The sequence below is a fragment of the Homarus americanus genome, unplaced genomic scaffold (assembly GCF_018991925.1).
Source record: "Homarus americanus isolate GMGI-L3 unplaced genomic scaffold, GMGI_Hamer_2.0 scaffold4896, whole genome shotgun sequence".
Taxonomy (NCBI): Eukaryota; Metazoa; Arthropoda; class Malacostraca; order Decapoda; family Nephropidae; genus Homarus; species Homarus americanus.
In genome coordinates this window covers 2,013,607-2,031,397 of record NW_024749657.1, presented here as the reverse complement: position 1 = coordinate 2,031,397, position 17,791 = coordinate 2,013,607, and the positions used below count along the sequence as shown (strand labels likewise).

Sequence of the window (17,791 nt, the reverse complement as noted above, 5' to 3'; positions counted from 1 at the left end):
CCAAGAGGTCTACTGTGTTTACCCACCTGCCTCTTCCCACTCATTTCCCTCTCCCCCACTCTCACCACGGCCTTCCCTCACCTAGTCCTCTCAGTTCCTGCTTTACTTCTCTCCCCCCCCTCACCCACCACACTCCTCCCTCACCCCACCCCCACAACCCTCCCCTCCACCCACCCCACACCCACCTACCCTCCCCTCCCTCCCTCCCCCCACCCACACCCACCTACACCCATCCCTCCCTCCTCACCCACCCACACCTTCCCTCACCCACCCCACACTCTTCCCTCACCCCTTCTCACCCCTTCCCTCACCCCACCCCTCTTCCCTCACCCACCCACCCACCCACAGCCTTCCCTCACCCACCCACCTCCCTCACCCACCCACAGCCCTCCTCACCCACCCACTCCTCCCTCACCCACCCACACTCCCTCCCTCACCCCACCCCACAACCCTCACCCCACCCTCTCCCTCACCCACCCCACACCCATCCCCCCCCCCTCCCCACCCACCCCATCCCTCCCTCACCCCACCCATCCCCTCCCTCACCCACCCACACACCATCCCCCTCCCTCACCCCACCCACCCCTTCTCACCCCACCCACAACCCTCCCCCACCCCACCTCTCCCTCACCCCACCCACACCCTTCTCTCACCCATCCACAACCCTCCCTCACCACCCACAACCCTCCCTCACCCCATCCCCCCTTCCCTCACCCACCCACAACTCTCCCCTCACCCACCCACACCCTTCCCTCACCCCACCCACACCCCACCCACACTCTTCCCTCACCCACCCACACACCCATCCCTCCCTCCCCTCACCCACCCCACCCCTTCCCTCACCCACCTACACTCTTCCCTCACCCACCCACCCCATCCCCCCCTCCCCCACCCACAACCCTTCCCTCACCCACCCACACCCTTCCCTCCCTCACCCACCCACAGCCCCCCTCACCCCACCCTCCTCCCTCACCCACCTAACCCCCTCACCCACACCCACTCTTCCCTCACCCATCCTCTCCTCCCTCACCCCCCCCCCCTCACCCCACCCACCCACCCTTCTCTCACCCACAGCCTCCCTCACCCACCCCCACCCTCCCACCCACCCACCCATCCCTCCCTCCACCCACCCACCTCTTCCCCTAACCCACCCACTCTTCCCTCACCTCCCTCCTTACCCCAGCCTTCCCTGACCCCACCCTCCTTCCTCCCTCCTCCCCTCCTCACCCACCCACAACCCTCCCTCACCCACCCACACTCTTCCCTCATCCACACACCATCCCCCCTCCCTGACCCACCCACAACCCTCCCTCACCCACCCCCCTTCCCCCCCACCCACCCACACACCCTTCCCTCACCCACCTGACCTCCCTCACCCCACCCACACCCTTCCTTCCCTCCCTCCCTCACCCCACCCACATGAAGCCACCTGCTGCTCTAAGTCGACATTCTATCCGTTTAAAAGAAAATCAAACACCAAGACCCTTCCTAAAGCCTCTGTGTGTGTGTGTGTGTGTGTGTGTGTGTGTGTGTGTGTGTGTGTGTGTGTGTGTGTGTGTGTGTGTGTGTGTGTGTGTGTGTGTGTGTGAGTGATATGTATATGTTTGTGCGTGTGTGTGTGTGTGTGTGTGTGTGTGTGTGGTGTGTGTGTGTGTGTGTGTGTGTATGTATGTATGTATGTGTGTATGTATGTGTGTATGTATGTATGTATGTACGTATGTGTGAGTGTATGATGTATGTATGTACGTATGTGTGAGTGTATGATGTGCGTGTGTATGTATGTATGTACGCATGTGTGAGTGTATGATGTATGTATGTATGTACGTATGTGTGAGTGTATGATGTGCGTGTGTATGTATGTACGAGTGTATGTATGTGTAGTCGTAACTCACACCAGGTAAGGGATATAACTTGAAAGGGAGATTTAACCAGACAATATAACTGGCTGGCATTAAGTTCACGCTGGAGGAATTTGTTTCTAACCTAACCTAACTTCACCTAAACTACCTAACTTAACTTCACCTAAACTAACACAACTTAACCTAAACTACCTAACTTAACCTAACTTAACTTACCTAAACTAACACAACTTAACCTAAACTACCTAACTTAACCTAACTTACCTAAAGTAACACAACTTAACCTAAACTACCAAACTTAATCTAACTTACCTAAACTAACACAACTTAACCTAAACTACCTAACTTAACCTAACTTACCTAAAATAACACAACTTAACCTAAACTACCTAACTTAACCTAATTTAACTTACCTAAATTAACTTAATATAACTTAACCCACCCTAACCTAACGTAATATTACCTAACCTAACTTAATATAACTTAACGTAACCAAGTCTAACCTAACATAACTTACCTAAATTAACTTAATATAAGTTAACCCACCCTAACCCAACCAAGTTCACCTAACCTAACCTAACCTGACCTAACCCAACCCAAGTTCACCTAACCTAACTTAACCTAAACTCAACTAAGCCAACCTATTCTAACCTAATCAATTCTAATCCAACGTAACCTAACCTCTCTAACTTAACGTAACCCAACTTCATCTAACTTAACCTAATCGTACATAAATTGATCTAACTTAACCTAACAATCTAGTCTAATCTATAGTAACATCGCTTCACTTAAATCAGCCTAACTTAACCTAACCTAACCTACTGTACCTTACTCTACCCCTAACTTAACCTACGCTGAATATAACCAAACTTTAACCTAACTTAACTTTACCTAATCTCAGTAGTTCTTTACCCGGACAGGAGAGAGAGAGAGAGAGAGAGAGAGAGAGAGAGAGAGAGAGAGAGAGAGAGAGAGAGAGAGTTAAAATTACCCCTGATTCAGAATTCATTAAATTAACTATATATTCCTAATTAAATAAAAGAAAACGCAATTAAGTAAAACAGAACGGTAACTGAAATAAATACCAATGTCAACTTTTCCACTGATCTTCAACTCAAGGCTGTAAATAATATGGTTTTGTTTACGTAAAATGTTGGCGGGAAGAAGCAATGCAAACTTTTACATTGGTCATGGTCGAACGATTGGAAATATTACGCTGTCCAAAAAAATTAGCCTGTGATTATTTCAAACTAAATTAATCTATCTTGTAATTTAAACTAGAAAAAATTTGTCTTAATTTAACCTAATCTAGTTTAAGTTACAATTGATTTTAACCTTCGCTTGCATTAATCTAACTTACCCGTATTTACCCTGAGAACCGAGGTCTAATTTAACATTAACCTTAATTTAACCCAAAAATTTATACATAATTTAACAGAGGACTGGACATACAAAACCTTGAACATATGGTATTTTGTCCGCTATAGTTTCCATAGTGTCAATTTGTCCAGAGGCAAACTATTTAGTCCAGCGCAAAAAAACTAGACACCGCAGCTTACTTCACCTGACGAGTAAACACCTCAACGCTTATCTTTCCCCACCAAGTAACATTAGGTCATTAGGTGAGGGGAGGGGGGTCTAATCCATATCACGTAGTCGAAATTTTGTCCAGGGGAAAATTATTGTGTGGTGGGGGGTTTTGGCCAAGCACCCAGGAAGAGCGCGGTTCAACCTTGGACAACGACTCTTACTGCTCTCACGAGGGGGCAGCCATTGTTGTATTGTTGCCACACACTCCTGAACTTTGACTGTGGTAAGCTGTGTGTTCCTCATGCCCTCAGCGATACATCTCTCTATAAAACTTATACCAAAAACACCATTAAAACAAACAAACAGACAAACACACACACACTGTACACCGATCAAATCAAAACTATAACTAAGTAAATTATTGATTGTGCTGCTTGTGCATTAGAAAAGTAGCTACCATGGCCTCAAAGAACACCTCGCAGGATGTGTAAATGTTGAAGAACGTTGACCTTGAGTAGACACGCGACTCTTGTACTCAACACCACCTCGGGCTGATGATACACAAGTACTATTATTTATCATGCTTCAGTGAGTAAGCTTAGCCAGCGGTAACAGTAGAGCAGACACGAAGCTTTTGACGGGGGCTTTAAGACAATACAGGTTACTAATATCGACTTTTACTACCTCTATACAGTAGGCCACCAAGAAATACTGTATACATGATGCATTTTCCATCGTCGTTCAGTTGCAATTAGCGACGATATGGATTCATTCACCGTACAGATAATCCTAGTTAAAGTCACAGACAACTATAAATCGACCAAGAAGCAGAAACACCACACACTGGGCGTGGACATATTAAACTGTTGACTTGTAACTTGTGACCTCCTCTCCGGGCAATGTTCGGTGGCTTCATCCTTGTCTTGCCCGGGGTGCCCACCGTTTCTGTGTGGATGTCGGTCCCACTAGACTAACCCGTTATAGTACCTCCTTCTTTCCTCACACAGCCACACTGTGGAATGCTCTGCCTTCTTGTGTGTTTCCATAGTCGTACGATGTCTCACTTTAAAAAACTGGTTTTCCGGCAATTTTTTTTATTTATTTTTTTGTTTACAGGATTAGCCCACCCAGGCACAGGTCAATGACCTTTATCAGGGCCTGGGGGGCGAAATATAATAATAATAATAATAATAATAATAATAATAATAATAATAATAATAATAATAATAATAATAATAATAATAATAATAATAATAATAATAATAATAATTAATAAAAATGAAAAAAATAATAAAAAAATGAAAAATATTAAATAAAAATATAATAATTATATAATAAAGGACCTTAAATAAATACAAAAAAAACGGAGCAACAGTGAGAAATAATATATGTATGTTGTGTTGTCAAAGTAAGAGAAACAATTGAGACCTGCAATTGTGTGTAAATGAGGCAGAAAGTCAGATCAGCAACCTGGGACTTGATCACATGAGGCAGCAGGGTTTTACCACTGTACAGTAGATTAACATTTTTTTTTTCAGGTCTATTGTTTTCTCTTATTTCCCACCACAGGCCTCGTTGTGGGCCGATATTAATGACCTGTGCCCGCGAGGGCTATTCTCCGTAAAATGAATAAATGAATAAATAAATAAATAAATAAATAAATAAATAAATAAATAAATATATATATATATATATATATATATATATATATATATATATATATATATATATATATATATATATAATAATAATAATAATAATAAAAGTATAAATACTTTGGTAAGTTATGGTTTCCTAAGGTCAGATATTTTCAGATATACGTCCGATATCGGATGGTTTGGTTGGCAGGTGTTTGGGTACCTGGCAATTGATCACACAAGTCATAATTTTGGCTGCGTTAGTTTAGGTCAGATTAGATCGTTAGGTTAGGGTAAGTAAGGTTAGGGTAAGTTAGATTTGGCTGGGTTAGGGTAAGTTAGGTTAGATAGGGTTAGGATAGGTTAGATTAGGATAGGTTAGATTAGGATAGGTTAGATTAGGATAGGTTAGGTTAGGATAAGTTAGGTTAGGTTCCTGGGTACAGGAAACCTTACCACCCCATTGCCTATTATGACCAAGAAATCCTCTTTTCTGAAAATATAATTAGTACCATTTTACATACAAACAACGCTATTTTATCCGTAACATATAATGTTCATTTAAAGTTCGGGAGGTCTTGATGCGCCCCTCCTCCTCCTATGTATATTTAGTCCGACCTGCTATAATACCTCACTGGCACAAAGTCGAAGTGATAAAAACTCTAACCTAACTTATTGTATCATGCCAAAATGCAACAAGGTTCAGCCAAACTTAAGCCAACAGCTTAACAGAAGGGAAACATGATGGATCTTCAAATAAATGTTCTGGAATATATTATGTGTACAGTATTTGGCAGAAATCAGAGTCAGTTTTCGAATACTGAGTTCACCACAACAATACTTCGTACAGGTAAAAATGTTATCACTTCGGATAATACAAATAGCATTATGCAATTGTATATATATCTATAAAAACAGCATATTATACATAACTCCAAATACAAACTGTCTGACCTAAACTTTAAAGATCACTAACATTACCCAGACAACTTGTACAGACAGGTTATACAACCGTGATGAAACATTTCTTGGTCCAGTTGTGAGTCAGCCGCGAGCCCCACCACAACCTTGTCAATATAGAGGTCCTCCACACCCACCCGCCGCGCCGTCCAGTACGACCCAACCTTTACTGACATATTTAAGATGGCACAGTACACGCATACTGTATGACTACCGTGTGTTCTGCAACGCCTAGTATATGTCCATCATTATTCAACCCAATACGGTTAATATGTTTCATAACCTTACATTGTAATACGTCATTGATAAGGAAAACTTAATCGTCTGTACTATTATTATAATGTAAACACTGTGCACTGCCTGTTGTAAAGTTGTATCACGATCAACTCTGGTAACTTAGAGCTGTGAGGTCAGGTCGATGTACTGAGGAGGAAGATGTTACAAACCTGTAATATGTGAACCATACTAGCCTTCACACGTCTACTGTGGGTCTGTTTATAGTGATAACTGTTGTGCACCTATCTTAATTAACGCTGTCTAGTAGACACGTATAACACGAGGACTGTGGATATGTTGTAACTGATTATAATAGGTCTTGTGGACAAGTGAGAATGCGATAGGTAGTAGGCAGCTATCAAACAGGGAGGTACTACGGCCTGGGAACATATTGGAAGCATAATGTGTTGTCTAATGGTAGACCCTGCTGCCATATGGCATCACAAAAATTGTGACCAAGTCCCAGGTTTCTGATCCGTCTTTCTGCCTCATTTACACACAATTGCAGGGTCTCAATTGTTTCTCTTACTTTGACAACACAACATACTGTACATATATCGTTTCACATTTTTTTTTCATTTTTGTATTTCTTTATTTTATTATTATTATTAGTGTTGTTATTATTACTATCATTATTAATTTATTATTTTATTGTAAATTTTGTATTTTTATTGTAAATTTTATTTACTATGAATTATTATTATTATTATTACATCCCCCCAGGCCCCGATGTGGGTCAATGACCTGTGTCCGGGTGGGCTAATCGCCGAAAAAAGAAGTTCTAACCAGCAGCATTCAGTGGACACATATACTGTATAGTTATATATACTTCATAACAAGTGGCCTGATGGGCACGTTACAACTAACAGGTAGCTATTACGGGTCTGTTCATAACAACAATGAATAATTAGTATTGTGGACTTCCGTAGGAGGGCCCCAACCTATGTTAATACAGTATCTGCCAAGTAAATTACCTTAAAGACACAAAGCTTTCTTCAGTTCCACTCTTCCACTACCAAAAGTCTGATGACTGAGCCAAGTTTATTAGCATTAGCAACTGAAGTACTTTTACCCAGATATGTGTTTAAAAATATACATTTTTGCAGTGGAGAACGAAAACAGTTACAAAGCGAAAAAAACAATCTGGAAAATTGTTAAGCCGACATTATCAATCGGGTGTGACGCATGAAGTCTGCCAGCAAGAGGAAGGAATACATAAGATGAAGTAGAAGTGACGTAGCTACAGAACAATATGTGAGGTAAACAGGATGTAGTAAGAGAGAGATGTGGAAGTAAAAGTGTTGATCAGGGTCAGCTGAGGTGGTGTGGACATACTGAGAGATGGATGTTTGTAGCCCTTGTTATATACCACAAGACAACTATCTATTACAGCACTAAGACTGTATAAATGACACAATGAAACACGGATGCATATGTGTGTTTTGTTCCGTCCAATCTGTACTATAATACGAAAACGGCAAAAACGGATTCATTTATATTCTATCAAGTGGCCTATACCTATTCGCACCGTACATGACTTTTGATCCAAAGTATATAATTGTTCCATAGGTCACTGACCTTTTCAGCTATAGTTTTAAATACCTTCCCAATAAAATTTAATTGTAAAAAAAAAAGTATTGCTTAGTCTCACTGCAGCGTGGGAACACCGCACCTCCCGCCCGTTACTGGTGTTGTCAAGTTAGTAACGTTGTCAACTGTCATGGATCTCCGAACACCAGTATTCCCTACAACACTCCCGTTAGTTCGCCAGGATTCGAACCCTCGACCTACTGGTGAGGTCGTTGATTATATGTTCAAAGTCCGCATGTTATATGGACTAAAAATGAAGTATATATATGGTACCTTGTGTTTCATACCAGCTGGATTCGGTAAAATGCTACTAACACCACATACGCGGCACGGGCAGTTCCCAATGAGGTTCACGGCGCCATCAGCTTGATGAACAGGCTTTGTGTGAAATATAACAGAGCCTAGGACTGCGTTTAGTGTCCTTGTGGGTTGGTCGGTTGCGTTCCCTAGTCCCACCCAGTATGTCGAGGGTTCGAATCCTGGCTGGTGAGGTCGTTGATTATATTTATATATATATATATATATATATATATATATATATATATATATATATAAAAGAAACACTGTTTTAGTTAACAGGTGCACATTTTGAACCATTATACTGTATGTCAAATTGCCTCCGGAAAACTTGAGTCGCCCCAACTGGGTGGTGTATCAGTGCTCAACTCCAACTCCGGTGTTATTGACCGCTTTATGCCTCCACTAGGCACCATAAACTTTCATACTCATTTTCTTATCAAAATATCCGGGATAACCAACGCACCGGGTAAATGATTTATTAAAAGTAGGTGTACTGCTGAAATGTGTTGGCCAAAGCATAAATAATGATTCCACATCCAGAAGGGATTACCACGTCACTTTACAGTACGATACAGTGTGCAACTACTGGACAGTAACAAAAAACAGCAGACGCGTTTGTCAAACACTTACCGTGCCACTAGCTCCCAATATGTCTGAATAAATGACAAAACGCAAATAAATAAACAAAATACGACCGAACTTGCAGTATCTATCTCCATAAGGCGTTCTCTCACACCAAACACTACAATAAAGTACAAAAATCCCTCCAGTCGTTCTCCTCAAGAGTGGACACATATACAGGACAGGTGGACCTACAAACGGATATGGCCAAGATCAATAAGCCCCTGAATATAGTGGCGGTATATAAGAAGATACAAGGTAAAATTCTCCGAGAAGAATGCGCCATTTTCTTGGTACTGGCTGATAGTAGCTGGTGAAGCGAGGGCAACAACAGCACATTAACAGATCATTACTCAGTCCTCAACTAACCGAGAACTTTCTCCTGTAGTACACTGCCCAGCATCACAGGAATCAGTACTTCTAGTATTTACAGATGACTCACTTTATAGAATGGACTTATTTGGCCGCGTTTCAGTATCGCCCAATCCTAGACTGACTGATCCATTTTTTCGCGAAGAGGATAAGTTTTCTAGTGCGGCTTCACACACCAATTATTATTATATGGCTTTTAATGCACTCCAACAACTAAAGTTTTAAGATGCTTATTCGAAATCGGTAAATACACGGATATTACAAAGAATAATGAAATATTTGTTATTCATGTTGACGTACAGTAATGCATTACTTCATCAGCTAACGTCTTTAAGCGTGTGTATATATACTAGTCATCAACGGTATAAAAAAAAAAAAAAATAAAAACGTTAAACTATCTGCCAATTTCCATTTCTTGGTCACCGTTATTTAGTAGGCAGCTACCAAACAGGGAGGTACTACCGCTTGGGAAGATATTGGAAGCATAATGTGTTGTCTTATGGTAGACCCTGCTGCCATATGGCATCACCAAAATTGTGACCAAGTTCCAGGTTGCTGATCTGACTTTCTGCCTCATTTACACACAATTGCAGGGTCTCAATTGTTTCTCTTACTATTGACAACACAACATACATATATTGTTTCTCACTTAGTCTTTTTTTTATTTTTTTATTTCTTTGTTATTATTATTATTATTATTATTATTATTATTATTATTATTATTATTATTTCGCCCCCCAGGCCCCGATGTGGGTCAGTGATCTGTGCCCGGGTGGGCTAATACCCGTAAAAAAAAATAGCGCGTATACCGTATTAGGTGGGGGGGGGGCAGTAGTTACTCTAGTTTTATACTCAGCAAGTACATCCACATGCTCTTACTGCCATTTGAGTTTATTCCAGGTCGAAGATATCCAAGAACGTTTGTAAAAAGCAGTAGCTGAACCATAAAAAGTTGCGTTCGAAAAATATACGCCAACTCCCTTGAGTTACTTTGTTTTATAAACAAAATCCCTTAAACTGTACTTTACTTCCTATTCACGCTGATTTGTTATATTTTTTCTGTTTTTAAACACTTCCTTAGATTTTTTCTCTTATTTTATGATCATAGCAAACAAGACAGCTGTGCAAGTAAATGTCCGCCATCATCAAGTAATGTTTCTAATGCAAATAATTAATAATTTCAGCCTATATTTGCCAGCCAATGTAGAAATTTGATCTGAGAATCTTGGGGCAATCCTTGTTCCTCGTTGTAGTTGAGTTGCCAATTCATTAAAATAATTTCTTCGTTATTTAACCAAATATAAGAACAATTGGAAACTTCTCATGACCTTAAATAACAATGAATAGTTTATTATTATAATAATTCTACCTTTGGATTGTTTAATATTTATCCTGACAGTAATGCAGCCGAAAATAGATGCACCAATCACAATCACCTTTACATACAACCTTACTTTACCAAATATTGCCAGGTAAAATTGCGAGCACGAGACCCAGGGTGAGGTGGGTGCATCTTTGGCTGACTGTACGTACTAAACTTGTAATACGCGTTTAAACCTTAGTAGTTAAAAGCTAGGTAATACATTATAATTACATAACATCAACACTGTATCCCAACTTACTGTTTCATTCCGCTAGTCGATATCTGATGGCAATTTACATGAACAGGCAAGGTATTAAATTATCTTACCCGGGTCCTTTGGAAAAATAAACATCATCTTTGTCTCAAGGTACCTGTGGCAAGCTTAAAAGACCTGATTAACACACCTGGATAAAGATAAAATTACGATAAGCAATCTTGAGTACAAACACCACACCTCGGTGTTAATGAGATACGTTTTCAATTTTGTTTTAAACCTGACAAAAGTAGTGGTCACTCCTTCAGGTTATCAAAAAGTCACCATTGAAGTTACACAGATGAGACATTTTTCATCTTCAAATTTGGGCCACCATTTGATAATTTTTTTTTCATTTATTTACATTTTTACTTTATTTCTGAAAGTAACCAGAGATTCAACCTATATTTTCCGCCACTATCCACGCCCTCAAACCCCAAAGCTCTTCTGCCGTCATGGTACATCTACAATGGACAACGTTTCCCTTCACCTACAACGCATATCACTGCCGATCACATCCACTACAGACTTCTATGGTAACTCGAGCGGTCCTCAGATGTGAACTATACTGAACTAGTTTTGGAACGTCACTATCACTCTTCGACCACAATGTAACGTACATTTCTTCAGGAAGGTTCTCTCCACACTACAAACCCTGGACATTATACCGCTTTCCTAAAGGAGGGAAGTTTTTCCTGAATATACATAGTTTGTTCAACTAATTCCCTTCACTTTCTAATCATGTGGTTGAAAGAGGAAAGGAAACGAGGGGAAGAATAGATAGAGGAGGAATGAGGGAAGCGAAGAAAGGAAATGAAAAGGTGGAAAGGAAAGGAAAAGGTGGAAAAGGAGTTAAGGGAAGGAATGGGAATAATAACTACCGGTATTCTAAACATTTAACATCACGTGTAAACCAAAACTACTTCCGTTACATTTTGGGTTGAATAAACTATTTATCAACCAGTTTCCAGGGTGATAGAGGCAGGAACCACGGCACAGGGTCCTTGGGCAGTTCTAGGATGAGGAAGCGAATCGTAATTTGCCTCAATAAACTCGTCGATTATATAGATTATCAAAGTAATTAAGATGACTTGGTGCTGTAGCCTTAACACAAATTGAAACAGTCAGTTGATAATACAAATAAAAGGTGAACAGCTCTTGTGGTTTTCTGACTCTCCGGAAGTTCCACGGGTAAAGCATATAGCATCAATCGTTCACCTAATTTCGTCTGATAATCAACACGTTAAGTTTTATTTCCTCGTACTCGATAATACTTCCTGCAAGTTCGTTTCATAATGTCAAGTGTAATACTAACTTTTATCTGTCACAAGTGGTTCTTTTATGAATATACATTCTGCCATTATTATTATTTTAAGATGAAAACAAGAACGTTCATGGTGGCTTTGTTACACTCCCACATTTACAACACAACTTACATGGTCATAATTCATTACCTTATTTCCTTAGTTGGAGTACATGTTCGACAGTGGACACCATAAGTCATACTGTACAGTATCTCGAAATTATTATTCTATGTAATACCATAAACAGCGACGGTATGTGTATGTCTGTTTAGTTCATTATGTTTTATCAGGTTATTTGTTTAGTGAACTTTGGAGAATTAATGCAATATTCAACTTATAAATGTTTTGCCAAAATATATTGACTATTAATTACCTGTGACAACCTTAACCCAAGCTGTTCATGAACATCCTTCTAGGTCAAAATCATTATTCATGCGACTCCATACCAACATTAACCAGGTAAGTATATAGGTCTATTGTAGTTTATGGCGAGCAGTTTTTCCCTCGAGCCTCACTAAAAGGTGACCGTGGGTACGTATGTATTTAACAAACTTTCCTTTAATATTGAAAAACATACGACGCAGCTTTTTGTTGGGTCAATCAGATTACCCAAAAATACTATGTTTATGCACTTTTGGGGGAGGTAGGTTGTCAGTGAATCAAATTAATGTTTACTACTACTACAGACTACATAGCACTGCTACTATTATTATTGTTACATAGTGCACTTTTTAAACTCATCACCGTTATAACAATTATTTCAGAAGTATTAGTTTTCAGCGCGTTCAATGTGGCGTGTATGAAAGTCAAAAAAAGGTTATATAAAGTACTGTATACAATATACAGTAGTACTCACGTGAACCGTCCATACCGGCCAACACTATAAAAGCTTCAATAATGATAGACGTTTACTTGAACAAGAAAACCAAACATTTTGTTACTTCCAGATGTGAGATGGACAGTAATGCAACTTTTTAATACAACACAAGGACAACCATCACAGCCTGACAAAAATTATCAATATAGCACTCAGACAGAAGACTCAAACCCTCACTGCAGTGTAGACCAATATATTTTTTTTCATCTAGCTAAAGAACATTGTAAAAAAGCAACTTTTGGTTATCCAGCACAAAAACACGCCTCCAGGAAAATTCTGGGTCAGTGGGTGTTGAGGTGGACACAACACGCGGCCTCCAGGATACATCCGCCCTGCCTGCACTATTCATTCAACACCCAAGTATGAATCGCAGGTTAAGTTACTACACATGATAAATCAACTTATCATTTGTTTTTATTGCATCATGTAAAGCATGGAAACATATAATCGACAGTGAATAAAAGCGTCCCTGCCTATCCGTCGGCAAAATAATGAGCTAACCAGCTGTCGCAATGAGAAAAGTCCCGTTAACTGGAATTCAAACGTGTTTCCCCAGACAAATTATGATTAATATTATTATGTCAAAGTTAGTAAATTACTAATCACAAACCCGTATACTGCATATTGTTACTCAAAATGCAAGCATAATCATTTCGATACGCTGTTGAAGTTATTGGCCAAATTTTGTTCAACCTTGTCTCCTGCGAAAAAACACTGTTGTTTCTTACGTACCATAGACTTGAGAACAAAAGATGTATTACAAGCAATAGATAAAAAATAAACTGTATACAGCCTATGGCTTCTAAAGTTGACGTTGACATTTATCTGGTGTACAGTAGTCACCAACATACGTTCGTAGGCCGCCTTGCTTCCTACGACTATGGAATGTTTCTGAATTTTCACACCAACGTACGCACATCACACACAGTATAATTTCTACAGCAAATCATCGGATATATCTTCTAATTATAATGTCAAATCATTAAGAATCAATGTACAGAACAACACTTAATATAGCCAAGGCCAGAATACACCACCACATCCTTACCCAATTTTTCGTTGAAACCCAGAAATACCAATAAAAATTTTTTTCGAGTTTTGTACATTTACATTACGGTGACTTTGTGCCACGCTATTTTTAAAGACTTCTATTGTAAACCTACCACCAGTACGGCTAGTAAGCTGATAAATGGTGAAATAATAATAATAATAATAATAAAATCTTGGTGACCAAATGCGTTAATAAACCTGTAACTTGATGCAAGTGAAAAAAAATACTTTAGTAATTGTGATAGTCAACCAAATTTACGCATGTATTACACCTTTTTGTTTTTAGTACCATCTTACTGTTGAATGTTGGGTCCAAGAACCAATTTATCATACAAACATAACGCTAAACCTTAGCATACTTTAAAGTTTAAAGTCTTCCCGTCAGTGACTGCAGTTTTCTTTGCAGGTGTAGTCTAATCAAACAAAAGCGTATAATTTATCCTTTCAATTACTATCTCATCAATTGTACATCAAGCTATTTTCCAGAAATAGATCAGCGAACCAAACGTGGAATCAGTGGCAGTGTTCCAGTACACCTGCAGCCTAGCGCTTGGGAGGTGCCACAGTGGGAGGGGGGGGGGAGACTGACGTTGTACACGCATTGTGTTCTTCCAGGATCTTTATAACTGCGGTGCACATGATGGAACTACAAATAACTATAATTTACTTAATTTCAATGACCGGGTTTCTAAGGTCGCAGCATATGTGTATTCTTTGTTCGAAAAAGACAATTGTAATAGATATCTAGTTCATGATTTATTTGCTGAGGGCAGCAAATAAACTTTGGTCATTATCTCCCGACACGTCCCACATTTCCTCCCTCCTCCCTCCACATCACTGGTGGGTACCGTCCTGCACCAAGCCTCTGTTCGCCTGGAGTTGAGACAATATAATCCTGAACAAAGTGAAAGCTCATTAGTAACTACAATCTTAATTGTATAATTGTGGAAACGTGCACCCATCAAACACACTCGTAGAAAAACTGACCTATCTTGCATACCAGAAACACTAACGAGAAGAGATTACCACGAAACTGTCGCATAAAAGCAGGCAGTTAGTGACCATAGTACAATGCATGTTGGTATAGGGTAACATTAATGAAAGCACTGGTGAAGACCTACAAAGTTTGTCATGAGTGTTAACGGTACTTACATCCTCAGAGGGGATATCGTAGCACTCGGCGATCTTTTGGTAAAGTTCCTTGACATTTGTGAAGCCCGAGATAATGCCTGTAGGGGATCCATGAGCTTGCTGACAGTGGAACACTAACTTGGGCCGTGTAACAGGTGGATCTGGGGGCGTTGTGTGGCCATTTGTGGGCGGCCTGGTAGTGGGGTGATGGGCGTGCGTGTCGTCCACACCATTGCTTCCATCCTCACGTTTCCTAGGCTTGAACAGTGGCATGATGGGTCACGCGTATGGCGCGGGGCCGTGTACACTATAACACATGCGCTCTTTGGCGCCTCACTATTAATACAGACGGCGAAGCGGTAGCAACAGTAGCAGTTCCACTAAAGCTATAACTAGCTGTCGCAGCGGCGGTACAGCAACACTATGGTGGCCTCACACTGACTGACTGTCGGGCGGCCGCGGTAGGGCGGAGTTCCGGTGTTCTCCCGGTCACCCTCCCAATACTACCGTTCACCGCCACCTCACCATCCATTTTATGTATTGCTACTCATGTATTCCTTCATTTATTATATTGAATAATTTCAAATAAGTGATGGATGTGCAATGATGCAACTATTTTCTATAATAGATCATTAGAAATACAGTATCCCCTTTTGGCCAATGTGTTTTGAAATGTGAGCGTTGTTCAGTGAAATATTGGAGTACGTGTCGTGTGCAGCAGCTGTGGCGGGAGGCGAGACTTGCCTCCCTGCACAGCTCTCCAGGTAATACTCTACCTGCTTTATACTTCACTTATTATTATATCGTAATGCTCGTATATTTTTTTCGTCTATTCAATGATTAGTTAATCTATTTTGATTTTCAGTTCAAGATCATTAGCCACTGGTGCATTGTAGTCCTTCGCTGCTTGTTTTGATGGCTGTCAATGTTTTCTTAAACGATGTTTATTAAATCATCAAACTCGATATATTTGTGTATATATAATGGACGCGTCTCAAGATGTCTATTCATATAATGTCACTATTAATAACGGGGTCGTTGTATTACGTCACCCCCTGCGCAGTTCAAATATTTCTGCTTATCATGTCGGGTTTATCAGATGGCTGTCACTGTCGCCCTTGCTCGTCACCACTTTTATCTAGTAATATTATTTAATCAGTATGTTATACCAGACACCAGTTATGGGCCTCGACACCCAGCAGCCACGAGATAAATAACTATTACTTTGCTGGTATGTTAAGTTTAGCAGTAATGTCTCTTTAAGTTGAACTCATTACCAACAGATCTCACGCTCTGGTTAAAACAATGATGTCGCCCGCACTATCTGTCCGTCAGTACTAGTGCCCTGGGACATACCCCGACTGATACCTCTTGGAATGTTAAATATATATATATATATATATATATATATATATATATATATATATATATATATATAACCCAGTGTGATACCTACACCTAGGAAAAGAGAAATATAAAAATAGCATTTTTTCTTCATTATGATCTATCACAGGGACAAGCTAAGTCTTACTCCTTATCAGCAGTGTCCAGGAAAGTGCTATTAACAAAATATTTGAGATTGAGGTTGTATCCTATGTGTAGGGTCCGGTAGTTTTCAAAATGTTACAGACCATTTACCAGTCTCTAGACCATTTATACAGCTCATGCAGGTCTTTCTACAGTGGTGCGACATCATCTTGACTTGCTTCCTGCCCAATTATCTTCGTGTCGTCCGCAAACTTGACTATGTGGCTTAATATATTTTCATCTTATCATTTATATAGATCACAAACAGGCTGGGTTGCCTGTCTTCGAGCCAGTTGTCATCCAGTACAAATTTTTGGGGTGAAATAAACTGGGATATCCAAACTTCAGGTAAACCCATATATACCTGTAGATACAAAAGATATGAATATTCAAACACACGGTGATAATTAGAGGCGTCTATATACAGTATATATTTATTCAGTAGGATTCTCGGGGTACAGGACAACTTTTTTCTATACGAGTCTCTGAAAGTGCTAGTTTAGGTGAACAAGAAAGGTAAAAACAGTACCATTTCTCCGATCAATAATTCTTTGACAAATATAGATTTTTCGTTGTTGTGAAATTACACAGAATGTTGTAATAGAGGGAGAGAAAGATATGTTGCCCCCAAGTACTGTACTGTGGGGTACTGGTTGTTTGGTTCACACTCGGGATGCGGTCCGACTAATTACCCAAATGTAGCCGCAATGAAGTCAAATAATGGTCGTACAAGCGTAATTCGGGCTGTGAATCACTTCTCGATTATTATTTGGTCATAATAAAAAAAATTGGTAAACTCAATTTAATCTGAGTAATAGATCACATGCATCGACGGAGCGAGAATTACCCAAATGTACTGTAGTGGACGTCCCTACAACTGCGTAGCCGCATACCACCTGCTACGTCTTCCCTAGCAACCAAACGAGCGGCCCAAGGGGGGGGCGTCATCAGATGCCACAGTATCCTAGCAACGGAGTCAAAAGAACAGGGTTTCCCACGGATGACTCACGGGTGACTCACGGCTGCTGTGTATATAAGCTCTGTCTCTCCATTGAGATTCATTCTGGCCTCTCTTCTTGAACACGCAACACCTCCTCCTCCGCTGCTGCCTGGCGGTCCTCTCTCCCGCTGGTGAGCATGG

At 40.3% G+C, this 17,791-nt stretch overlaps 1 protein-coding gene across 1 annotated transcript in view; it reads right to left on the bottom strand.

Moving 5' to 3' along the window:
• The window catches only part of LOC121853518 (PDZ domain-containing protein GIPC1-like), a 120,778-nt gene extending 105,196 nt beyond the window's left edge, over window positions 1-15,582 (bottom strand). Inside the window, 1 exon segment of the mRNA XM_042347674.1 lies at window positions 15,145-15,582. Within this exon segment, the coding sequence (XP_042203608.1) occupies window positions 15,145-15,396 (252 nt within the window). The 5' untranslated portion in view covers window positions 15,397-15,582.
• Between the last annotated feature and the right edge of the window lie 2,209 nt (window positions 15,583-17,791).